At 44.2% G+C, this 27,024-nt stretch overlaps 1 protein-coding gene across 1 annotated transcript in view; it reads right to left on the reverse strand.

The window, feature by feature from the left end:
- Positions 1-22,812, reverse strand: part of Prp18 (pre-mRNA processing factor 18) — a 34,490-nt gene extending 11,678 nt beyond the window's left edge. The window contains exons 1-6 of the mRNA XM_050177144.3: positions 22,643-22,812; positions 17,969-18,073; positions 14,860-14,934; positions 9,420-9,554; positions 7,746-7,874; positions 2,199-2,270 (exon numbers count right to left, since the gene is read on the reverse strand). Coding sequence (XP_050033101.1) covers positions 2,199-2,270; positions 7,746-7,874; positions 9,420-9,554; positions 14,860-14,934; positions 17,969-18,073; positions 22,643-22,705 — 579 coding nt within the window. The 5' untranslated portion in view covers positions 22,706-22,812. The remainder of the gene's footprint in view (positions 1-2,198; positions 2,271-7,745; positions 7,875-9,419; positions 9,555-14,859; positions 14,935-17,968; positions 18,074-22,642) is intronic.
- Between the last annotated feature and the right edge of the window lie 4,212 nt (positions 22,813-27,024).

Genomic DNA, 27,024 nt, shown 5'->3' on the forward strand with positions numbered 1-27,024 from the left:
TGCACATGCATACAGTTGGTGCGTTTTGAGTTGGAAGATGTAAATGCTTCTGTGACAAAGCTTTGTGGAGCATCCAAGTGGCACTGTTTGCACTTCATTTGAATAATGACTGGTGCCTTCGTTAGCTGTGAAAATGCATGATGTGGCAAAGTGGGCTTGTAAGTTAGAAAAAGGGTCTACTGGTAAATCCAGGCAGTCCACGACAGGTTAAGTGTATTTGAATGTGTGCTAGTTAGGAAACATGTTGTAATAGTGTTCTCACAGTGTTCTCACAAAGTGAAGCTTAAAGTGAAGCTTAAAGTTGTACAGCAGTGTGTCAAAAACAAGTGCTCTTTGATGCGGCACCATTTCCCAATAAGCACAAGTGGATTCATGGGTCATGCTCATTTAAATAAACTTGGGTTTGTTTTCACGACGCAGCTTGTAAAAGTTTCCATTCAGTTTTTATGGATTTTGGGCTCACTGGCATTCAGAGTGTCTTGTTGCAAAAGATAAACAAAGGGTAGTTGCACAATCTTTTTGCCTGCATGAGTCCTTTCCACATGCTGAAACTTCCAAATGACCTGGACTGGTCCTTATATACTACAATGAAATGTGCAATTCTCTTCGGGAACAACTGCGACCTATGGGTCACCAGCATCTCTCACCAGCATCATCACTATCTCACCAGCATCAACAGCAGTGCCACAACACACTGCCTAGGGGAGCCAACAGTTTTCTGTAGCGCATGCTGCGATTTCACAATGGCAAATTCGTTGCTCATAATCACACGTGTCCAGCTTGTGACATGACTAAGCGACTTGTGACATTCAGCCTTCCAGAATGTGGACAGAGCTTGGCTGGATGCAGTGTGCTAAAGTGTTGATCAGGTGTGCATTTGCTATCGTTAGGGGTGTGTGAATGTAAAAATTTTCGAATATGAATCGAATACGAGTGCTTAGCATCCAATGTTGAATCGAATACTGAATAATGATATGCAAATGGATTTATTAGCAAGTTGGTTTATTTTAACATGTTGGAACAGTGCAATTACATTGTCATTGGTAAAAAAATTGAACTAGTAAGCTGTTATACTAAAGGATTGTGTATCCGGCTCATGGCAGCTTTGTAAAATTGAATAATTTCTGCTAGTTTTCTGTTCTCGCCAACCTGTGCCTTATTATAATGCATCATTTTCCCATGTACTCCGAGGCATTTGACCCTGTACCAGTCGTCACTCATCGCATTTGCCGTCCAGCAATACGCTCAGGATTGCGGGTGGAACCTGCAAATGAGTGCAGCCTCACTGTTTGCAAACCCGTGCCTCTTGTTACTGAGACGCTGGCTTTCCTGCAAGGTTTAGACGTCCAATGGCTAAGCGTGTTTCACAGGCCAAATTTTGCCAGCAGCATGAAATTATAGCAAAATTCAGCACAAAATCAGGCACACTTACTTAGATTAGACAGAAATAAATGCTAAAAACCAAGTTTTCTCCCACACTGCCAGCAATGTATTCGATTTGTTTCGAATAACTTTATCTAATCAAATATCCAAAAATTTACGAATACCTTGTTTTAAAATCAAATAAAATATTAAAAATATAATAGTCGATAATATTCGGAATTTTCGAATATTTGCACAAGCCTAGTTATCATTCGAAATGATGTGCCATTTCTATGGCCTCCCTATCAAGTGGTGTTGGCAAATTTTAGTTGCACAATCAAACTGCTATAGTGCCTTCTGGTCAGTGCTTTCCAAAACCTAGTTGGTGGACACTTTACATATAAAGAACGTGTGAACATCCCAAAAGAAGAGAAACAGATGACAGTTTAACGTTGCAAACCTGCACAATAGGCTATGAGGGACATCGTAGTGGAGGGTTATGAAGTAATTTTCATCAGCTGAGGTTCTGTAATGCGTATCGAAAGTATGGTATGCAAGTGGTTTTGGCTGGATTGTAATTGAGCTGCCCCAGCCGGAAACTGAGCCAGTGACCTTGTGCTCAGCAAGAAAACATCGTGACAGCCACTAAGCCACGATGGCAGGTGAAAGAGGGTACAGAAAGACATGGGACACAAAGAAAATTCAGTTCACACCGGATAAAAATAAGGGTACCAAAAAGGGCAGCAGCACTTTTTAGTACTCTTACGTTACCCAAGGATCTCGGGGAACAATGGAAGATGTAAGGGAGAAAAAGATGCTGCATGCTGCAGTCTCACCCTGAGGGCAGTAAGAATCATCTCCGCATCTTTTCCCTTGTTTCTGCGCTCGCCGAGTTCCTGCGCTATGTTCTGCAAGGGACAGAGGAAAAAGTTGAAAGCATTACAATAAAATGCATTCATGCGAAAATGGCCTTACTATGCAGACTTCCCTTAATTAGACTCCAGTTAATTCAACCTATACCGAAGGTCCCAGCTGGTGCCCATGCATTTCTACAGGCACAAACTTTCGTTACTTCGATCCTAAAACTGTCCTTCGTCGGATAATTCGAACTTGACCACTCAGCATGCATGTGCATGACCCCTATGGTGACCCCAATAGTGAACCCTCTACTGGCAGTGTCTGTCTTGGCAGAGCTTAGGGCGCAGTGAATGCATTGAGTACATGTAATCTCCTGTTGGACAGGCCTATTTTCAGCCTACCCCCGGAAGACTTTCGAGCAATAATGGTAGCTCAAGATGTCTGATTACAGTATTTATCTGACTCTAACGTGCATCTTTCTTTATTCAACAGAAATTGGGCCGAGAACCGCGTTCTCAACGTTCGCATGCTTTGCCGCATTACGGTGCTGTATTGGGGTGAAGGTGACTAAGAAACCGACCACCACTGTGTAACACATAAAATACCCATAGTAATTTTTCTTGCAAAAAACGTGGGTGTGCTACAGATATCTGCTTTGTTTAGGAGCTTTAATGCTGTCTCTGCATTAGTATTCCACTTTGGACTCACAGAAAGCACGTGCGCGTTAGAATCGGGCATTTACTGCCAAATGAATCAGCAGTGCACATTTGAGATCTTTTTCTGCATCTTGTTTAACTCGACCTGGCGGATAATTCGATCAATTTCGTTGGTCCCGTCAGGGTCGAATTAACGGAAGTCAACTCCACCAAGACAGGTTTGGAAATAAAGGAATTACGTGCTTGAAAATGTATATTTGTTGCGCTGAAGATATTTTAGGCACATGGAGAAATTTAGGGGTCTTCAGGGCCTTAAAACTGGCATCATAGTGATATTCGAGGGCTGTTAAGGCTATTAAAGGTTTCTGTGAAGCTAAGACAAATTTGAATAGCTGAACTGAATAACAAAAGACTAAGGGAGACAGACAAGCACGTCGCTGTACTATCAATCGAACTTTATTTTCGAGTGTGTGGCTACATACAATTGTAGACCGATAATTCGGACTCCCTGGGAACTGCTAAAATGTTCGAATAATCAAGAGTCAGAAATGCCAGACTTGTCCAAAAATATGTGACTTCATTCCACAAGGGGTAAAAGAAAGAGTGCCACATTTGCAAATCCCTTTCCGAGATACCTTCAATTTCACATGACTAGCTCAAGATGCATCCGCATCTACGAGCGACGGCATTCCTGGAACAGCAACAAGCAAGCGTTTATTTTTCAGAAATAGCAGAAGCATGCCAGGCTGTACCTTGAACTTAAATTTATCCAGCTTCCCTGCAACTACTGTTGTGTCTATACGCGCCGTGCACGCCTACGGACGCGCCACTTGTGGCGGCCTTGCGCAGAACACGCGGGAAAGGAGCCTGGCGCGCGCCGTAGTTTGTTGTGTCGTTGATCGTGCTTCTCTGTCTTATTCACGTTTTCAGAGCCAGATAGGCAACACCATTCGCACGTGTGGGGTGGCCAAAGCTTCAGGGAATGTCGAAGAATTGTTGCAGGGTGGGGGGCTCAAATACCGGTGAAAACGTGTACGGCGATACGGTTCTAATCATTCCCGGCAAAGCTTCATCAGCGGCAGCAACGGTAGCAAAAATGGATCGTCGCTTCGAAGGGAAATTTCTTGTTCTCATCCTTTCCTTTGTCTCATCGGTGTTTTTTACCACTCCATCATAGACGCGTGAGCAACGAAGTTCGTCTGCAGTGCAGCATGATGTTTAAAGGCATTTCGCTAAAGTTCGGAATGCTGTTTGCCGCTTATATTGTTTTCCGCTTCTTTACCGCGTTGCGCTAGCTAGGCAGCACGACTGCACAAGCGCATTGCGTTGTATGTTAAAGCTACTGAAGTTTGCAAGAACTGAAATTGTTGGTTTCATGTGGCGCGGTAAATCCTCGCACCAGCTGTCGCGCACTTCATGTTCTTACATCTATTTTATGCGTGGCTTTGTACATGTTTAACTGTTGCTAGTTGCTCCATGCATAACTCTTGTCAATTCTTTTGAGCTGCAAAGTTTTCACTCTGCCTTGTTTGTAAAGGGTATAAATCACGCTGTGTCTCATCGGAATGATACCAAGGAAGTGCTTCTTTAACAGCTTTATTCTTTTCGCCCGAGGGCATCTTAGATATCGTTTGCATTTTTGGAAATGTGTTTAGAAAATAGGTAGTTCAGGGCGAGAATTGCTAATAGCTGCTGCATATGGTATTTTTGTTCCATTTCTCGCTGAAAAGTTCACGTCCCGTTTGGGAAGTCATCACACCTCGATGCTGCCTGAGCAAACTTAACACGCCGAGTGATTTGTTTGTTTCACAACGTAGTCCGTTCTTGCATGTGAGTTTTGTACTCGACTGAATTCTTTCTTATGCTTACGCTGCAGACGACTAAACCGGGCCTTGCCGCCAGCGCCCATCTGGCGCTACTCTGCCTTAAAATATATCGTGTGGCTACTCTCTCAAGTAATATAAAAAAGTACTGAAAAGTTAGTCAGTCTTTAGCTTTGTACATTTCCAAGCAGCTCCCTTGGGGAATTTATTATTGCACAAACTGCAGCGGGAATGGTAGTTGATCGGCGTATGCAGCAGAATTGCATCGGCGGTACAGCACTAACACGCGCTTTTATTAACCCGTGTGTTTGGTGACTTCGCTGGCTAGTGTACGCGTTTCCATCAATAAATTGGCAATTACTCTTCTTGAGGTGACTTCGACTGCACTTAATCGGCGATGTCACATGTATTCATCGGCAGAAAAATCACAACGGCATATGCAGAGATTGCACCGTGAGGATTTGTTTGATATAAGTCTGCACTAACGACGGGTGCTTATTATTCAGGTACAGAAGCAGCATTGCGGCAAGGGTAGAATAAAAAAAAAAACATCGAGAGATCGCATCACTCAACAAAATTTATCATCTAGTGAACATGAGCTCCACGTCATGTAAATGGGGTTCATGGCGTTTGTCTGCGGGACACACCTTGCATGTATGTGGACCATGTTGTCCCAAACACCGGTAACATCGTGTTCATACCCGCTCGCACAGAGGTCAGCATCTTCCCTACAGCTGTCACCGCAGAAGAAGCAGCCTGGCACCCGAACAAAGGAGAAATCGCAGCCGCGAACTTCAGCCATCCTTGCTGCAAACGGTTGTCGTCTGCTACTGCTCCCGTGTGTACTGTTGGAGGCGTCCGCTAGGTGGCTTTCAGTGGCGCCTCTATAGGCGGTGCACGCTGCCTATAGTAGTAGCGTTTCCTTGCCTTCTCACGTCACTCTTTCCCTGTCACCCCCCCTCCCCCCTTTGTATGAGAACTGCAAGCAAAGAGTGGCAAGGCTGTTATTCACTCGTTTGGCGACTGCATTGGTTCTACGCATTCTCTACCATCCTATCTAGCTTCCTTCTGTACGTGCACGCTTGTAGAAAGGTAAGCACTGCAGTTTCTGCAATGCTTTTGCGAGGGGTCACGGATAGTTGCAGCTGTCAAGAGGCTAATGTGGCGAAGCCCAGGGAGCTCCAGAGTGCATTGCACACATGCAGCATGATGGAAAGTTCCAAACGAGTTTCTCGTGTCTCTTTTCCTCTCTGCCACTCTCCTTCAATGTATATACATGCTCTGAACCATCCCCGATGCGTTGTGCCAGACAGCAGCAGCAGTGGGAAAGCCGAAGGAAGAGGCAAAGAAAGCGTTGCTTTAAAAGAGATGCGTAGAGTCTGCAACTTGCATCTTCTATGTAAAGAGAGTCGATACATGATTGGGTGTCGCCTGCCAGCAAGACATGCTTTTTCTGTAGTTGTCTGACATACTGCCAGGACAACAGCAACGCCCTTGTCAGTCTTCCATAGTCTCTTGTATGCCAGTTCAGCTGTTCAAACTTGTTCTAGCTATGAACGAACTAGCTCAATTTAAATACTTTTCTGACTGCTGCGAGTTCTGTGTGCAGGAAAGCCAGCCTCTTGATGTCATATGAGCAGAAGAATGCGTGTGCATCTACAAGGAAGCAAGAAGGGAAGGGGGAGGCGAGCATGCAATGAATCAGAGCAGTTCCGGGGCCTAGTCCACTATAATGCCTGCCCAGCCTCACATGCACAAATGCGGCTGCCCTGGCATACAGCCACACCCAGCACTGGTGAAACACTTTGGCAGAGCACAACAGCAATGCACAGTGGCTCCCGTACGTGTGTGGGCCATTCCACACAAGCGCACATCTGAGTGTACTGAAACAATTCTGCTTGCACAGGTCCACAATTACGGGTCGAGTTACAATGTTAAAAAGTTGACAGTCACTTTAGCATATGCTAAAGAGGATGAAGGCGAAAGCCTGCCCGCTCCCGGGACATTAATTACATTACTTGACATTTTCATACTAATGCACTATTACTTCCTATTACCTGTTTTCTTCCACCAAAGGTCGTGGGTTTGAGTGTCTTAATTAACTAAACTTCATTAAATGTCTTAATTAAATTTGCCTTGACCCCACAGGTCGTGGGTTTGACTCCAACCAAACGTCGAGGATGCGACTGGTTCAAGTTCCTCAATTAACTTCACCTTAATTCACACCAAAGGTCATGGGTTCAGCTCCCACCATAGGTCGAAAGCTCAACCCTCACCAGAGGTCATGGGTTCAACTCTCAACCTTCACAATATCAATTGGAGTCCAATTTGGAGATATGGCCGGTTTGCCCATATCTCCCAGTTAGTTCGACTCTCACAAAAGGTCATTGGTTCGAGTGCCTTAATTCACTTTGCCTTAATTAACACCAAAGTTAGTGGGTTCGACTTTAGACCTATACGATGTCAATTGGAATCCAATTTGGAGATATGGCCGGTTTTCCCATATCTCCAAGTGGGCTTGACTTCCACCAAAGGTTGTGGGTTTTAGTGCCTTAATTAACTCTATCTTAGTTACCCGTGCCTTAATTAACTTTGCCTTAACACCACAGGTCGTGCTGAGGTTTGTTCACCTTGGCTTCACGCTTTCTTATAAAGAAATTGACGTTTAATTCACCCAAATTAACACCAAATGTCATGGTTTTGACTCCCACCAAAGGTCGTCGGCCTGACAACTAAATTCGCCTGAATTAACACGAAAGGTTGTGGGTTGGACTCCCTGTGAATTTTGGTGCCATAACGCCGGACATGAATTTTTTGTCCCGTGATTCGTCTAAAGCTTTCACCTTAATTTTTTTTCTCCCTCTTAGTTGTCATGTCTTCCTTTGTGTAATATTTGTGGTCATATTATATTTGTAAAGATATGGGATATGTACGAACGATTCTTGGCTTTCTCGGCTGGCATCACAGCAACAACATTCTAGAAACGTGCTTCTGACTTGAGAACATCCGTAGAAAACACTTGTGCACAACAAAGCCCAGTGCGTACCTGGATGTCTTCCAAGGTGGTTCCATCATTCTCAACCTTGACGTCATGCACCGACTTCCCGTCTTCGGTTTTGCCCTGTGACTTAAGGATCTCGTCCAGGTAGATTTGGTCCACTTTCTCCATTGCCTCCTGCGCAGATTTTGATGAAGTGGAGAGAAGTGAGAAGACAGTAGTGCATGACTAGGGACATCAGAGTAGCACCTGAGAGCAGCATCATCACAGCGTTGGTGACATGCATATTAACAGGCTGTTTCAGCTGAGCATGCTCACCATCCGCTTCACTAATAGTTACGGTACATTTGACCAGTTTCCACCACCCTTTGAATTAGTTTGCACTGTTGCAGAGGCCTCTCGACACTGGAAGCAGAGAAAGCAAGCCTGGGTGAAACACTAAGCAGCTCCCACAGCAATTGGAGGAGCCTCGTGATGGGAATTTTGTCAAATCTCGGTTCCACTCCCAGCTTGAAGATGACGGTGCCTCTGAGTGCTTTGAGATAAAGTGCACCACTCTTAATGAACCAGGTGAATGTGTTCCGAGCACCTGATATGCACTGCAAGAGCACTCTAGGGCGCTTGAAAGTGACCTGCTGAATGAGCCACTGGCGTGCTCAGACACACACTTAAGATAAAACAAAGTACTTGGATAGATGGACATATCGGTGGATTTTGAGAGCGCTTCTTTTGATATGGAGTGCTTACTCATAGCACCTCTTGCCTGCTTTGCCATGACAGTGAACTCTAAATATTACAAAACAATTCATGAACAACTATGCCTCTTAATGCTGCAAGAAGTAAAATGGAGTAATATGTGATGAAAATTTTATAGTAGCAGTGGGTAGGTCTGCCTGTGGCATAAATCAATGTGCTGGTTTTGATATCAGTGCAGCCTTGGGGCTATTGTTACATGACATCCCTGGAGAAGGCAAGGAAATGCAGGCTTGGCTAAACTACAGCACAGGAATTGTGTTATAAATACAGAGGAGGAAATGTACCATGACATTTTCACAATTCACCAGTGCATTATAAACATTGATCAGCCCTGGCTGAACATGCGAAGGAAATAGCAGCCAAGGCAAAGATGGTGGTGCATGCAATCTCGCAATGCATTCGAGGTATTTGTGCAAGACAAAACGTTGTGTGCACATGGAACTATTAGAAGCAGAAATGCGTGGTTTTAACCCTTGTAAAACTGCTACCATGGAGCCAACAGGAAGAGCAATGTGGAGATGCAACATCTTTGGATAGGTATGTAACCGGTCCCTTCTTTCACAAATCATGTGTTTCATGCGTGAGCCAGCCACAGCACACAACCTGCTATGGATGTGTCCAGGCCTGTCCACAATGTGAAACATTTGCCTTGCTGGGCATACAGAGCTCAGTCGTTGCAATAAAAGACTGGATCTTTCCAAGGGGGATTTCTGCACATGGAAAGCCATCTACGAAAACCTGTTGTTATATCTACTGAAGAGCAGAACCATCAACTTAATCAAGGCACCTCACCAGAAGCACCACAGAGGCTGACTTTTATTTATTGTAACTAAACCTTTTGTTTCTCTTTTTATGGAGTAAAGGGTACCAAGGTTTTCAAGGAGGTGTAAAAACTGTGATTCAATCAGCACAAAGGGGTGTTTATATTACAATAACAGTGAGGTCTACAGAGCTCTATCAACTTACCTGAAAGTCATTGCGGAGGCCCCTGTCCACCTCAGGCTCCAGAATCTCCAGGCGTCGCAGTCGATGGAAGGCTTCTGTCTCTGTTTCACCGAAAAGCAGTATTGGCTCAGAACGGTCCCTAAGGCGCCTGATCACCTGCATTGACACGCACCGTGCATTACTACAGAGTAGACTATGCATAGGCATGACAAAAGGCAATAAGGACATTCTAAAACATAATCTGCAAGAATGATTATGCAGCATATGTGGAACATCTTTACAGTTGCCAATTGCGGTACACAGTGTAACACAGGACATCACTGTAGGTAAAGGTTCTGCATAGGTTTGGATGCAAACAAAAACAAATTTCACAAAAGACTATGGGAGACATGGCAGGAGGAGCTCAGTTCGGAGTGACATGTGCCCTTCTCTGTTCCTGGACAAAGCAACACATACATGTACTGCGCAGTGACTCACAAAAAGTTTACCGTTAGACACGCACATTACATGGATGGAACCATTTTGCTTGCAATGATAGTGGCCTCAGGAAGCAGCTCAGCTGATGTGAACAACGAAGCATGTCTACAGGGCTGACCGCACAACAGTGGGAAACTTTGCTGTCCAGTGTTGACTCCAGGGACCAGCATTATCTGGTCAGGAGAGTGTGGCGTGTGGCTATGGCTCATGGGCTTTTTGACTGAGCTCCACCCACGACCGAGGCCTTCCGACAGGGACGGTCCCGGTGTGATTTTGTAATGTTAAAATTTCTCTTTCTCTCTCACTCTTACAGGGTCGCTATGTGAAAAGACAGTTTACTTGGGACAGCTCTTACATAAGCACTCACTTGGAGATAAAGGAAGAAAGAAAGAGATAAATACACTTAAATCTCGTTATAACAAAGTCAAAAGGACGCTAAAATTTGTTCGTTATAAGCATTAGTTCATTATAGCCACTGACTAATAATTTGAGACTAATTTATTGCACACGAGTGTGCACTTACTACAGATAAGCCAATGCCGAGGTATCAGTTCTCGTCGCGGCCGAGTGGCTGCGTCTGCGGCAAGTGCTAATCATCCTTACTGATATCGCACGCAGGGAGGAACTGGAATCCAACACATAAGAACTGATTTTATTGCCCTCCATGTCGATGGCGCGAACCTTTCATGTTGACGGCTCAAAATAATCGGCTATGCTTCGCTGCTGTGTCTTCCTTAAACAAAGGACAGCCTTCTCAGCAGCAGCAGCAGCTATCTCAAGCCCATCTGCACCGTCCTTGTGGCTGCTGAAGTAGCGGCACAGCAGATCCCCTATGTCCAGTGCCTTGGACGATGTCGGTACATGGTAAGCACAATGCGGAGTGTCGTTGTCCCCTGTGGCACCTTCATCGTCGCTTCCTTTGTGCTCCCGGGCAGCAAGCACAAAGTCGTCGTCTGTCAGCTCCTCCGTTGCCACAACATTGGCATCCACACTCAAGTAGTCACAGAAGGTTTCACCTTCACACACAACACCGGCATCGTGGAGCACCCTCCATGACGCTAAAGCTTTGTCTGATACAGTGGCACCACTGGGTAAGGCTATTAGGTCCACTGAGTCGTCGGTGTCAGGGTTGCTTTCGTTGGCAGCAAATGATGCACTTCAAAAGCAGTTGGCGATGGTGCTGGCTGTTACATCCATCCACGCCGCATTAAGCATCTCTACTGCCATATACAAATAGACCTTTGTGTCGCGGTTCAACTGCATGTTTAACACAAGTCGGTCTATCACCCACTTCCGGTATCCCGCCTTAAATGAAATTATCACGCCTTGATCAAGGGGCTGTATCACTGCCGTGCAGTTCTGGGGCAAAAAATGAAGTTCGATGTACGTCAGCACAGCAGTGGTGTGGTGGGCAGCACAGTTGTCCAAGAAAAGGCATATCTTGTGATTCTGCCTCTTCAACTTCTTGTCCCAGTCATGCAGCCATCCCACAAAAACTTCCCTTGTCATCCAGGCTTTCCGGTTTGATAAATACTGTGGTTGAAGTTGCCTCTTTCCTTTGAAGCATCGTGTCGACACACTTTTTCCTATCACCAAAGGTGGCATCTTCTCCGATCTGTCCATATTTGTACAAAAGAGCACAATGACGCAGACCTTACTATGTTTCCCACCGCGACAGAGCTCACCTTCTAATGACAGGGTCTTCTGTGGTAACATTTGGTAGAAGAGAGCTGTTTCGTCAGCGTTGAACACATCCTTCTCTTTATACTTTTCAAGGAGAGGACCAATGTTAGCTTTCACCCACGCCGTTGCAGTTTCATTTTCGATGGCCTGGGACTCACCAGTGACGACCCTGCCAACGATATTGCGGCGCTCCTTAAAACGCTGCAGCCAGCCATCGCTTGCAACAAAACTGTCGCAGCCCATGATGCAAGCAAAGTCTCTCGCTTTTCTCTGGGGCAGTGCCCCACTCACGGGCAAATTAGCAGCCCTTGCATTCAAAAACCACTTGAACAGTGCCTCTTCCACGTCTTCGAAGACAGGAGACCGCAGCTTCTTCCGGCTACCTTTCACGCCATGTGCGCCAGCGCCAGCAATGACTTCTTTGAGGCTGAGGATTGCAGAAAGGGTACTCGGCGCGATGCCGAACTCCTTGGCTACTTGAGTTTTCTTTGTGCCTGACGCAACAGCCCTAATTGTGGCTGCCTTCTGATCCAAGGCGATAACTTTCCGTTTTAGCTTCAAGCTGCTGCTGCTGCCATTCATTTCTCTGTTGTGAAACTGGTGACACGGCGGAAAAAGCACTGACGGACAGCGTACGGAACAACGCAAACAAAGGCGCGTGGCACTCGGCTGGCAGTGCGCACTGCATGCAATGGACGGAGTGGCTTGGCTGCTTAGCCAGCTTGGCTTGGCTTGGAGCGTTGCCGGATGATGAGGGGCCGCCGCAGGAGATTTGAACTGCCGCATCGGAGGGCCACAACGTGTCGCGCAATTTAAGAAATCTATATGTGGTGTACAAAGTGGCTTGTTAGGTGCTATTTTGGAATGAAGATTTTTCATTATATCCATTGATCAATGAATCCTTTTTCGTTAAAAGGAAATTTTAAACACATGGGTCCCTATCGGGACTTTTCATGGGGAATTACAATTCTTTCGTTATATCCATTATTTCATTATAAGCCGTCTCGCTATAACGAGATTTAAGTGTAGTTTATGTCTTGTGATCATCCTGTCTGATCTTACTGCTTGTGTCCTCATTTTTCGCGCTTTAAGTCAGGTATGAATTCTCACAAACTCACCTAAACTTCAGCTCTTGTTGGAGATAAGTGAAAAGAAGAAAGATAATGATGCAAGTGATGCAATTAGTATGCATGTCACACTGTTGTGTGCTATAAAAGCACTGCCATCTTTCACTTTAAAAGTGAGACACGGCTGCTCATGGTGGTTCGCGAGAGCTGACATCTGGGCGAGTTGGCATGGATACATGGTGGAAAAAGAACAGCAAAACTTTTTACACAGGCCGAGACAGAGCAGACACGCACCAGCGCTGATTAAGTTAGCGCTGGTGTGCATCTACTCTGTCTCTATTCGAGTAATAGGTTTCGCCATTTTCTTTCCCACCATGCTTACAGTGGAGCTGCGCAAGCCATAACATATTGCCAAATTAGGCTACCACACTGCTGAAACAGATATGAGACAAACGGATGGCAGATTCTGTGCAGGCATTCTCTGTGGCAGAGCAGCTTGTCAGACTGCATTAAAACTGACACCGAGAAATCCAGTGACAAAAACTATAAAACAAGCTTTCAAGTTCAAGCTGTTAAGCAGCCACTGACAGCATACACCATGAAGTCATGATACCTTGTTATTTTGGTTAATTTCCACTGCATGTCCAGCTAAATATGCTCGAAAAGCATGCTCTGTCTTTTCTTCTTTGCATCTTTTTACTGGGCTACACATTTTTCTTATTTAGTTTCAGCTGATGCTTAGCAGCGGGTGTGCTGGACACTTACCACATTTTTCCATTTTTCTCAGCCTTCTCTCTGCCTGCATCGAAGGAGTGAAGGACAGAGAGAAGCGGAGCTGTCTCAAGAGAAAGTGAGTTTCCTCGGCTGCCTTGATAGAGCGACAAATTTGGCAGGCCACCTGGCAGCTGCAATCCCTTGCTCCAATATGCACTCTTCCTGATGGCCTGCGGACTGTCTGCACCACTGTAGTTTGACATGGACTAACATGTCCACAGTGGTGGTGGATAAGATCTGTTAACTGTCCTACTGTGCAACAGTACTTTTACACCATTGGCCTCGAATACTGCTCAGTGGACATTTCTAAAATCTGCCAAGGCCCTGTTCCTGAGTGAGTTATACACTGGTGGACAGGTGTTGTCGCGCAGCCTTTCGTTGATGTGTTGCCATTAGCTACCGAAGACTAAAGTGGCTTATCCATGATGGCAAAAGCTTATTTAACCTTTCTACATCCTTCTGACTCTATATAATGCCTGCCTAGTCAATCCAAATTGCATCAGAGGAAAACACCCTCAAGCACAAGCATCACTCACTGGCAAATTTTTGGCTTTAATTTGGCAAGAGCATGCAACGAAATGTCTCAAGTGGTAATTATTTTTAAGCAGTTTTCCACACAAAACGTATGCCTCGTTCCCCAGCTTTTTTTTTGTTTTTTCAGTCAAGTCACTGTCATTGAGCTGCACGTTAGATGAAAGCGTAATTTTAGCTTTACCCTCACTGGCAATGTCACTGGTACATACAAGCTTTCTTGGAAGCATTCTGCTATCCTACATTATAAAGCATGGAATGCAGTAAAATAATTTGGTAAACACAAGCACAGAATAAGTTAGAGATTTCCAAAAAACATGATTATTGAGTGCTCTTAACACTGGACACTCTTGTTAAATTTTCCAAGGTGCTTCATATTTATGCAAAAGAGTGTAGCAAATAAAACAACAACTTATGAACTGAAAATTTGTAACCAGGAATCAAGTTGCAAGAGAACAACCACAACTAATCATTACTGCAGAAAAACTCAGAGATGTGCTTAGCTTGCTGGCACATGCTTGCAGCAACCAGCACAGAAGATTCATATCATTGCACTTAATAAGGTCACAAAATATGGATTCCGCATACAGAGAGAGGCTTAAGAGTTAATAATTGACTGTAAAGGGGACCTCCAATTAGTGTTGTCTAAAAATCCTAAATATGCAGCAGCTACACATAATTACAAAAAACAGCGTATTACTGGAGTCTATAGCTAACACACACACACAAAAAAAAAATTACTGAAAGTGCAATGAAGACAGCAAGATGCATTGATGGGATAGTTGGTGTACATTCATAATAAACTTTAGTCCGAACAGGTCTGGCACAATATGGAGACAGGACAAGCGCCTTGTCCTGCCCTGCTAGCGCCGAAGTTTATTATGCAATGAAATCAACCAACGAGCAGTGAAAGTCTGCACAGGACACACCTCTTTCCTTGGCAGCACACGTTCGTCCTCCTGCTTCTTCTTGAGGAGGCTGGCCACTGACAGCGACAATGACGACTGCAATGGCACAGGGAGGCAGAGATGAGCACAGAAGTGGTCATCTTGAAATAACATTAGCTGCATCTGCGTTGCCGTGTTTCAACATCCACCATGGTAATCATCAGCCTATCTTTATGTCCACTGCAAGACCAAGGCCTCTCCCAGAGATCTCCAATTACCCTCGTCTTGTGCCAGCTGGCAACATCCTAGGCCTGCGAATTTCCCAATTTCATCACACCACCTAGTTCTCTGCCGTCCTTGACTGTGCTTCCCTTCCCTTGACACCCATTCTGTAAGTTTAACAGACCACCGGCCACCCGTGTTTACTGTCTAATCCACACTACTTTCTTCCTGTCAATGTTATGCCTAACATTTTTCATTCCATCCCTCGTTGCACAATACTTCTTTTTAAGCTTTTTTGTTGACCTCCAAGTTTCCAGACCATATGTTAGTACTGGTAGAATGCAATGATTATACATTTTCCTTTACAAGGGTACCGTTAAGTTGCCAGTCATGACTTCAGTTCAATGTCATCGGACACCAAATCACCAAAACCTTTACTCTGTTGAACACAGGCGGCTTCTGAAGGCTTTTTCAAGCACGAAAATTACAAGACAAGCCTTACAAGCAGCACAGAGAAATGGAGAGATTTTGAACTGTAAACAGTACTGGTTACACTAGAAAAGGATCACTCAAGGCAGGAAAAAAACAAGCAAACCAAAAATATACAGCTGGACAAAGAACTGAAGTTAGAAAGCAGCAAAACTAACAGTAATTTGGTGGAATATTGCAATAACCTGAACATACAGCCATGGTTAGATCAGGATCAAAAATTAAGTACATGCAATGGACAAACAGACACAAACAAGGCAGTTGTTCAAGTCTGTATATTCGTTGACTGCATGTAATTTTTGCATCGGATCTATCGTGGTATCAAAGCAGCAGCTCTTGAAATGACAAGTTTTGCATAAACATATAAATAGTCCAATAAACGCAGATGAATGCAAATGTTAATGTCAATCACAAGACAAATAGATAATGTCTGGCAACATCACTTTGTGCAGAGAGGCACCAGGTTTCTGTGAAACTACCCCAACTAGATAAGCTGATCCTCCATTTCTCAGATGTGTTTACAGAAAAGTAGTGTTAGGGATGATTGTGTGTTTATTTACAGATGAAGGCTGGCAGAGGTGATCGATTGTGAAGATAACCATTGAAATGCTGTTGCTCGTCAGAGGGAGCGTCATCGTCTTCCTCAATCTCCTTTTCTCTCTGCATTATAGTACAGCACATTTAAGTAGACTATATAAGCAATACCGATCATTATAGCAAACAAACCATGCGCAATTCACTCTGTCTTTTAACTGATGTCAAAACTAAAAAAAAAAGTAAAATTTATGCGATGAAAAGAAAGAGTAAACAACATTTGTACTTAGGTCATGGTTACCAAATCGGGCTGTTAATAGCTCACCTGAGTTGGCTTAAAAATTTTTTTCTCGGCTATGTGGCTATTTTTCGGCTCGATTCCTTTCTGAGAACTAACCCCCCAACTCTTCACGATTCATCTCCCACAGAACTACTTAATAAGCTACGCTGAGAAGGAGGTGGATGCCAGATCGTCACGCTAGCGTATGATAATTCCGGATGATAATTTGAAGTTGTTGCTCACATACCAAATTCAGCGGCAGCAAAAATGCAGCGAATCATCAGTGGGGCTGTCACTCACTAAGTACCTAGCTTTGCTGATAAATTTAGCAAAGTATTGCGGTTGCTAGTTCATTAACGCTCCTGCTCCTGAGGTGCAGAAACCACCTCTTTATTTATTTAGCAAATACTGCCAGCCTGTATTACAAGCCTTAGGCAGGAGTGGGGTACCGAAATAATAAAAACACAAAACATACATTGCAACAGAAGAAGGGAACAACGAGACTCGACCAGAGTCCAAAACACAGTAGAATCAAGTACAAAAGCAAAACACTCGACTCGAAACAAATTACATGTGTGCCCTATTCGCTACGGGCTTGTAAAAACAAGTTCACCATTTCGGAACTGACCACATTTCCAGGCAGACCATTCCATTGAACAATGGTGTGCAGAAAAAATAAGTATTTAAAAATATTTGTTGTATTGCATTTTGTATTGTAATCTACTGCATCGTTTCATATATTGTGTTGCATTGTTTTGTGAAATTGCCATCAGCCACAAATGTGCCGAAAGCATACCATTGCTCGGCGCGTCTATTGAGTGACCCCGTTTGAGTGTTCTTTTTGTGAGTGATTTTTTTCTTCTTTGCGTTGAGAAAAATAAGAGACTGCATTTATCATAAAGTCTGCATTTACCTCATCATAAGTTTGCCAACGAGGCTGCATTGATGCACTCTTCGAACTATTGCTGAGAGTGTAAGGCATAGAGGGACAGAGTGAAACATTATATCTTGTGGCCACATATGTGCGCATGTATTTCAAATGTCTCTTCCAGACTTGGGACCAGCCATACGGCCACAATAAAACTTTGGGGCAAGTGACTTTAACTTAATGAATATACCTATGCCAGAACCGATAATTTCATTTAGTGCCTTTTGAGGGACTTGTCCACTCGCTCTGACGCAAGCCTCTGGGCAAATCTTGGGCCTTCTTTTTTACATGAAAAAAACTCACGTGTAAGTTTTCTTGCAGAACATTAGTTCAATATGCTTGGTATAACGCCACAAAACAACACTAATTTTTGGCTACTTTTGGGCAACCTAGGATGTTGGCTTTTGGCTACTGTTGGGCTACTATGATGGTGATCTGTGGTTTGGAGTGGTCTGGTAACTCTGATTTGTGAGTTTCTAAATATATTAATGTTCACAAATGCCGCCGCTCTCTTGTTTAGCTAAGTTATTTCAGAGAACTCGTACGGCCCCACATGAAAAGCAAGAACCAGTATGTGCAGTGATTGTTCGGGCAGGTCCAGCCATTCAATGCTCCCCATAAAGTGCAAAGGAGGGGTCCAGATGGAGTGATATAGGCTGAGCTTAAGTAGCAAGATTGTCCCACAGAGGTGCGTTCACCTCATCATCATCTTCGTCCTGATGCTTGGCTCGGCGTCGTTGCTCATACTCCTCAGTCGTCTGCTTGATCAGCTCTTCCCGCTTGAAGAACTTCCTCTGGGGTCCCTGTCAAAGCAAAGGGGCACCTGCTTATGGCAGCTGTCAAGTGAAGCCAACTGAACAAGCTGGTAGCTTTATAACAGGAAGTGAGACTGAGCAGAATGGCATGACTAAGTATGGTACAACCTAAGCAACCTCTTTAGAACACCCATTGTGCACTTAAAATACCAACACAACATTTACAACTTGCCATATCTCCTTTTCTTGTCAGTTGAATGAGCCTGCAAACCACCTGTGCCTGAGAAAAAATGCAGGCAAGTGCCAGACTGCCATAAATAATTTACTACAAACTAGTTTTGATTTCAGCGTTGAATAGGTGCAAGTATCGTGACTGACTTAAGGGTATACTGGGTAGCTCAGTCCGTGTGAGCTGCGAAGGCCACACATGAACACAGCCATAAGCAATGCATGCAGTGCCCTTTGAGTAACATCATCACACGTATCCTCACCCCAATGTAATGTCAGCAAATTTTACCCTGTGCCATGACACAAAACAATGTCAATGACACCAGGTCTGGCATAACACAGTGTAATTCTTATTTATATTATCTATCATCTCAGACAAATAACAACATTGCATTTCAAGTTCAGTCATGATAAATATGAACATAGAATATGATACCTGAGAAGTAATTCTGACAACAACAGATAAATCAGCTGCAATCAATTAAATTGAAATGAGTTGAATTAAAAGAAAAATGTGATTTCCTTGATGCCCTATGGATACATGAGCACTCTCACCTCCTTGATGCGGTTATTCAGTATTACTTCTGAAATGATTACAAAACACCTGTTGACAAAAGTGCCACAGCTTGTAAATATGGCGCCGTTTTATTTATTATGGCAAGAAAAGACGAGTCCTAATAATAATAATAATAATAATAATAATAATAATAATAATAATAATAATAATAATAATAATAATAATAATAATAATAATAATAATAATAATTGTAATAATAATAATAATAATAATCAGCCTCTTTTATGTCCACTGCAGGACGAAGGCCTCTCCCTGCAATCTCCAATTACCCCTGTCCTGTGCCAACCGATTCCAACTAGCGCCCGCGAATTTCCTAATTTCATCGCCTCACCTAGCCTTCTGCCGCCCTCTACTGCACTTGCAGGCTGACTGGCAATCCTGAACTCTTGTTCCCTTGCCCGGCTATTCATCATTATCTTTGTCTTCTGCATATTAATCGTCAACCCCACTCTTGTACTCTCTCCGTTAAGGTCCTCGATCATTTGTTGCAACTTGTCTGCAGTATTGCTGAATAGAACAATGTCATAGGCAAACGGAAGGTTGCTGAGATATTCGCCGTCGATCCTTACTCCTAAGCCTTCCCCAGTTAAATAGCTTGAATACTTCTTCCAAGCATGCAGTGAATAGCATAGGAGAGATTGTCTCCTTGTCTGACCCCTTTCTTTATAGGTATCTTCATACTTGTGCAGAATTAAGGTAGTTGTGGAACCTCTGTAGATATTTTCCAATATATTTACGTAAGCAGTCTTGCTCCTTGATTACGTAATGCTTCTATGACTGCTGGTATCTCTACTGAATCAAATGCCTTTTCCTAATCTATGAAAGCCATATAGAGAGGCTGATTATACTCTGCGGATTTCTTGATTATCGGATTAATGACATGGATGTGATCCATTGTAGAGTATCCCTTCCTGAAGCCAGCCTGTTCTATTGGTTGGCTAAAGTCCAGTGTTGCTCTTATCCTATTGCAAACTATGTTGGTGAATATATTATGTAATGCTGGGAGTAAGCTAGTGGGCCTATAATTTTTTAATTCTTTAATGTCTCCCTTCTTGTGCATAAGCATAATGTTTCCATTCTTCCAGTTTTCTGGGACCCTCATAGTCAACAGACATTTCGTATAGAGAGCTGCCAGTTTTACAAGCATTATGTCTCCTCCATCCTTGATTAAATCGACTGTTATTCCATCTTCTCCTGTCGCTCTTCCCTGTTTCATGTCTTGCAAGGTCCTTCTGACCTCATAGGAGGAGTTTCTGTATCCTGTTCATTACTATTTTGAATGGAGGCATCCCGACTCCTCCGGGTACTGTGCAGGTCAGTATAGAATTCTTCCGCTGCTGTTACTATACCTTCAAAATTGCTGATAATAATACCCTGCTTATCTTTCAGTGCATGCATCTTAGTTTGTCCTATGCCAAGTTTTCTTCTCACTGATTTCAAGCTGCATCCATCTTTTACGGCGTCTTCAGTCTTTCTCACTTCATAATTTAGAATATCCCTTATTTTCTCTTTGTTGATTAGTTTTGACAGTTCCGTGAATTCTATATGATTTCTTGAGTTGGACACTTTCATTCTTTGTCATTTCTTTATTAGGCCCTTTGTTACTTGGGAGAGCTTGCCTACTGGTTGCCTTGGTGCCTTGCCTCCCACTTCAATTGCCGCCTCTGAAGACAGTCTAGTTACGGTTTCTTTCATTATCTCTTCTATGTCATCTTCATCTCTCTGTTCTAAGGCATCATATTTGTTTGCAAGTACCAGCCTGAATTTGTCTGCTTTTACCGTTACCGTCTCTAAGTTGACCTGTTTCTTCTTGACCAATTTTACTCTTTGTCTCTTCAAATTGAGGTGAATGCTAGCCCTCACTAATCTATGATCACTGCGCTTTGCCCTACCTATCACTTCTACATCCTGCGCTATGTTGATATCAGCAGAAAGTATGAAATCAATTTCATTTCTTGTTTCACCATTAGGGCTTTTCCAGGTCCACTTTCTGTTGCTACGCTTCCTGAAAAAGGTGTTCAGTATTCGCAGCTTATTCCTTTCTGCAAATTCTACCAGCATCTCTCCTCTAGCGTTCCTAGAATCGACACCATAGTTGCCAATTGCTTGTACATCAGCCTGCTTTTCCCCGCTTTTGCACTGAAGTCGCCCATAACTACGGTATACTGAGTCTGTAATTTTCTCATCGCTAATTCAACATCTTCATAAAACTGATCTACTTCATCATCATCGTGACTGGATGTTGGAGCGCAGGCTTGTACTACCTTTAATCCATACATCTCATTAAGTTTGATTACTACTGCTACCCTATCATTAATGCTGTAGAAATCGTCACTGTTGCCTGCTATGTCCTTATGGATTAGGAATCCTATCCCGTATTGCTTTTTATTTGGGAAACCTCTATAGCAGAGGACATGACCGTTAGTCAGCCCTGTATAAGCCTCACCAGTTCTTCTAATCTCACTAAGGCCAATGATATCCCAAACAATGTCTGATAATTCCTCGAAGTGTCCTGCTAAGCTAGTCTCACTCAACAGAGTTCGGGTGCTAAAGGTTGCCAGGGTCAGTTTCCAGTGGCGGCCTGCCGGGTTCAGAGATTCTTAGCACCCTCTCCTGCGTTAGAGGTCTGACAAGAGGCCTTGGTCAGGTGCTCTGTAGCTGCTGGGGACTGAGGGCCATGGGTTAATTGAAGGAATCATGAGGGAGGGAGTAGCTGAATACTGCACCAGGGAGGCCTATTCCTCTTCTGGTGAGGCAGTGTCTTTGTTGAAGCTTAGTGGGCCTTCATAATTTGGTTGTACCTGGATTTGTATAGCCCCACTCGCCCTCGGCATATTTTTCCGTTGTCAGGCGCCACTGCAAGCCTGCAGATGTAGTGCACTGTAGGAGGTGAAATTGAAGCTCACCACCGTCGGAGAAAAAAAAAAAAAAGGATAATTGAAGGATTCGAACTTGCGACTATGGCAACCGAGCATCCGACATAGCTCAAAAGAGACATGATTAGTGTATAAAAAAGATTGAAAATGGTGATGTTTTTAATGACTGATCCATAATGTGGTACTGAGTGCTCGTATGTAGTGCAGTGTTTTGAGATTAAATATAACATTTTAGATTAAATATGAGCTTTTAATCTAAACAGCGAATATGATAAATTTTATGCATCAATATTACAGCAACATGACCACATTGTTTTGACTACCTGTATTCGTCCTACTCTATATTTTGTAATATGCTGTAACCAACAGGTGCAATATTATTCGTTTAATATACTACTTCGCAGATCATGTTATTCCACTCGTCAAAAATACTCCGTGGCATACGATTGTGTTACATTAGACTAAGCACACTGTGCTTTAGGTATTTAAAGTGAGAACTGTTCGTAAGGCTTTTCTCTCTCTGTATTTTTTTTTTCATTAAAAGTGAATGACTGATGAAAAATAGAAAAGGAAGTCGACGTAGCATGAACGAGCCCTTATTTAACAGGTAATTCTGCGCTATTCAATGCTATTTCAATAGCTATTAGGAAATTTATGCTCCATAATAATTTCGAATAATCCACCCATTTCTTGGCCAATCCCCCATCGTGGGTAGGAGCCACACGCATCACAGGCTACAACTACTGCAAATCGCCGAAGTTCGTAGTAACGCAACACCAATTAAGACCACGAATGTTTACCCAGCAAGAACATCTTTTGCTAATTCAATGTGCTTGCTGTAGGTACTGAGGGTGCAACGAAACAGTTCTTCGTTGTACACGAGCTGTTAAGCGTTTCGAACGCGTTGACTATCGCTGCAGACGGCCAAATACTCACGACGAGCTGCCTGTTTTCCAGTTCCTTACGCTTGCGCTCAATCTCTGCTTTTAGAACGTCCATTCTTCAAGGTCGTAATAAACGATCGAGCTCACGAAGACCGTTGAAAAGCTGTAATAGCGTTTGAACTGCGCAAACTACACTGGCAAACTACGACATCGCCAACAAAATAATACGCGTCGCCGTGGGCGCTGCCATGAATGTTGCCAACTGCAAAAAGTGACCACAGGGAAAACGGCCAAGGTCGGCCGCATGGAATAAAAAAACGTCCTCCATGGCCCGTTCGCGGCCCGCGTGTTGTAGAATGTTCTATAATATCTAGTGCACTGTAGATGTAATTGCAACGCAGTATCGGAGGCAGTCGGCGCCGTTGCGTAATACCTAAAGAGGTTTAACGGGCTGTTAAAGGGATCATGGCACGCAGAACGTTGATGCCACCGTCGACCAACTGTTCTCAGTTCAGCTTGTAACTGAGAGTTGACAGCCGAATATCGTTATACAAAAAAATAAACTGGATTCCCGGAACATTTTAACCAGAAATTTTAATACCAGATCACCAGAAAGCACTGGCGGCGAATGCTGTGCATGAAGGCGAGCTTTATGGAAGAAACGCGGTGCGCCGCGAACCTCCATGATGCCTCCATGGCCGCGAACATAGAGTTTCACTCTGTTATAGTACAGTGTACTAGAATAGTACAGAAGCACACTGTAGTTATAGTGAGAAACTCTATGGCCTTGAATGAAGATGGATGGATGCTGGATAGCTACTATGAGTGTCCCCTCTGAAACGGAGTGGTGGGTTGAGCCACTAAAGTTTTATTGTATTGGCTATTGTTCAAGCTATCTTAAAAAAAATAAAAAAATAAACTAACCATAACACCAAACGCAGCATGGATGGATGGATGTTATGAGCGCCCCCTTTTGAACGGGGCGGTAGGTTGCGCCGTCAAGCTCTTCCTTTTATACTGCCTAATGTACGTCCTACCTAGGTTAAACAATAAACAATAAAAAAGAAAAAAGAACACTGAACTCCCACAACCAAATTTTCTGATCCCCTATTGTGAACTGTGTTTTTTGTATGTCTCCGTTTTTTGTCGTTTCCCTACTTCCTCCAATCCCCCAATTGCCTCTTACTAATCCCTACTGCGGACATGTTTACTTTTCCACTGCTCTCGCTGAACCCAAGGGTTTCAAGGAGGCCAGTGGTGCCTAAATCGACCGCTAGGGAGACGCTCTGCGGTAGACGTCTCTAAAGCCCCTCAATTTTTCAAAAGTAGCGCCATTGTTAGATCTTTCCGCCACCCCGCTCACCCTGGCGCGTCCTCCTCCACGCCTCCTGTCGCCCCAGGCTCCTTCGCTCCCCCATTGGCCAATCTGTGTCACGTGGAAGCAGGCGCCGCGCTTTTGTATATTTTTTCTTTCCAGTGCGGAGCAGGCGCCGCGCTTTTGTATATTTTTTTCTTTCCAGCGCGGAGCAGGCGCCGCGCTTTTGTATATTGTTTCTTTCCAGCGCGCGCCGACCTCCATTGTTGGGCCTGCGCGACGAAAGTACGGCAGGCGCACTGACGGAGTGCGTTAGCGTAATAGAATGTGCAGGGCCGAGAACTTAATTGCGATGCCATGCTGCTGCGCCCAACGTTACGCTGCGCCTTCGGTTGCCGCAACAGACACAGCGAGGGCAAAAAGCTTTTTGCTTTGCCGTCCGGCGGGCGCAATGCAAAAAGAAGTGTGGATTCGCAGGATCGGGCGGGCTGACTTCGAGGAAGTGGCAAAGAACGCACGGCTTAGCGAAGTAAGGGCCACGGCTACTCACAACCTCTTAGTTTGAGCCTAGTTCACGCCTTCCGCTTCGAAAAAGTGTGTGTTCATGCTCTGCGTGGTTTTTAGCGCGTTGTTTGACTTTTTTTTTTTCGAATGTGCTCTCTTTGTTTCATGTAGTTTCGTCTTGCGGTGAAATGCACGCATCTGCAGCTGGCCTGTGACATAAGAGCGACTTTATTCAGGGTGTGTTAATTTTGAGCTCCACCAGAAGTTAGCACATTCTCGACGCTTTTGCAAGGCTCACTATGACTTACGATGCAGTATTTTAGCTTCGAATGTACGCTCGCATGTATTGATTTGGGTTGTGGTGATTAACGTTTTTAACGTTCCGAAGCGACTAAAGCTAGGATGTAGGTCGTAATGGATGGCTCCGGATAACTTTATCTAGCTCTCCTGAGGATGTTTAACGTGCACTTTGATCGTAGAGTCGTACGTGGGCTGGTAAATTCTTCATGGCGTTTCATAATACTCGCGCGCTAGCGCTGCTTCAGAAGTTGGCGCCTCGGCGCGATTGTATTTCTTCAATAAATTTTATTTACTAGTTGTAACAACTTGTCATTATTTCGTATTAATGACGGCGCCTCCAGGGCACCAAAGCGGCAACGGGAACACCAAAGCTAGAACCAGGGCTGGATGGGGCTCGCCGAAGCCTGTGCATACCAAGGGGGTATAAGATTGCGGACAGCCAATTTTGTATGCGAACACTCCCTGCGACGCCTGCATTAGTGTAATGTTACGTGCTCTTCAGAGGCTTCCGTTAGCCATTACATGTGCCCTCCTGGAGCAGTACTTGTAAAAAAAAAAAAAAACAATATATCGTCACGATTACCAAAGCACCCCGCAATGAAAAAACGGCCCTGTTGCCAGGCATTGCTGACCGCACACAGCCGGAATCTCTCACGCGCCGACCGAACAAAAGTGTCCTGCAGGTACGTGAATGAACCTACGAAACCACGTACGCATACTTTCACGCTGTCAACACCTGAAACATTGGTAATTACGCGCGTGTTTGAGTACACCGCGTGCTTGCGTCGTGTTTCAACAACACGAACTCTCAACGTCGCGCGCTTTACGCCTTAAATACGCCTTGAATAATGGTCATTTTCTCTATTTCCTCCGCAATTCTAACACGAAATTCTAAAGGCTAGTTACCGACTGACGAAGAAAGTTCTCGATTGAAAAAACTGCTCCGCAGGGCTCGAACGACCTTTTCTGCGGATTTCCTCCCGTAGCGTGTTAGCTGTCCTCTGCTACGGCAGGCCCACCACCGGCGGCGCCACCGTCGAGGCCGCGCCGAGCGGAGGAGGAGGGAAGCGAATGGCGCTACTTGGGAGATTGAGGGGCTTTAGTCCGCGCCGAGCGGAGGAGGAGGGAAGCGAATGGCGCTACTTTGGGAGATTGAGGGGTTTTAGACGTCTCCACATTCTAATAAAACATGCTCCATAGTTTCCCTAGCTTTACCGCAGCAAGCACGTGCTTATTTTTCCTTATTATATCTCTCTTTATAGGTGCGTGTTCTAAGGCATCCTCATCTCGCTTCGAGAAGTAACGAGCTTCCCTTTGAGTTATCATAAATTGTTTCTTCCCTGATTTCGTTGTTCCTCTTAAGTAGTTACTCATGTCAGGTTTCTTTTCCATTGCCGCCATCCATGAGATTATTTCAGCCTCTCTGACTTTCCGCTTGACGTTCTTTGTTGCTGTGTTGCCCACCCTACAGGCCGCACACTTGTTGGTGAGCTCCCTAGTTCTTTACCTCCACTCTGGATCAATGTTTTTCCTGTACATATATCTCAACACTTTCCCAGCCCATTTACTTTTTTCCATATTCCACGGTCGTTCTTCATACTCAATTTTACTGCGAGCTTCACTCACTTCAAAACTAGTCCAGCCCATATCGCCCTGCACAGTTTCATTTGTAGTCTTCCCGTGAGCGCCCAATGCGAGGCGACCCACTGACCTTTGGTTCCCGTCGAGTCCTGGTTGTACCCCTGATTTAAAGCAAACAACCGCATTTCCAAAAGTAAGTCCTGGAACCATTACACGTTTCCACATACCTCGGAGGACCTCGTACCTATTGTATCCCCATAGGGCTCTGTGTTTCATTGTGGCTCAATTTCTCTTCCCCTTCACTGTTATTGTTCTTTTCTGTGTTTCGATATATATATTGTCTTCGTTTATCCATATACCAAGGTATTTATATTCTGTTACCTGAGGTATTTCCTGGTCCTGTATCGCCACTGAGAGAGAGAGAGAGAGAGAGAGAGAGAGAGGGCTCTTTATTGGAAAAACAGAGAATTTTGCCGGCGCGTATATAACTGCTGGCATGCTACTCTGTATAGGGATGGGGAGTGGGATTAAAAGATTCCAGAAAAGAGTTGGAGAAAAAAAGGATAAAAGTAAATATGAAATGTCCGAGTGGACCTTATATAATATACTGTCTATACTATACTATTATACTGTCTGTTCACTGTTTTCATTGAATACCATAACACCTGATTTTCTAACACTAAATTTCAAACCTAAATTGTTGCGTTCCTGCCCCAGACGTTGCAAATCACTTT

This window comes from Dermacentor andersoni, chromosome 9, assembly GCF_023375885.2.
Source record: "Dermacentor andersoni chromosome 9, qqDerAnde1_hic_scaffold, whole genome shotgun sequence".
NCBI classification, from domain to species: domain Eukaryota; kingdom Metazoa; phylum Arthropoda; class Arachnida; order Ixodida; family Ixodidae; genus Dermacentor; species Dermacentor andersoni.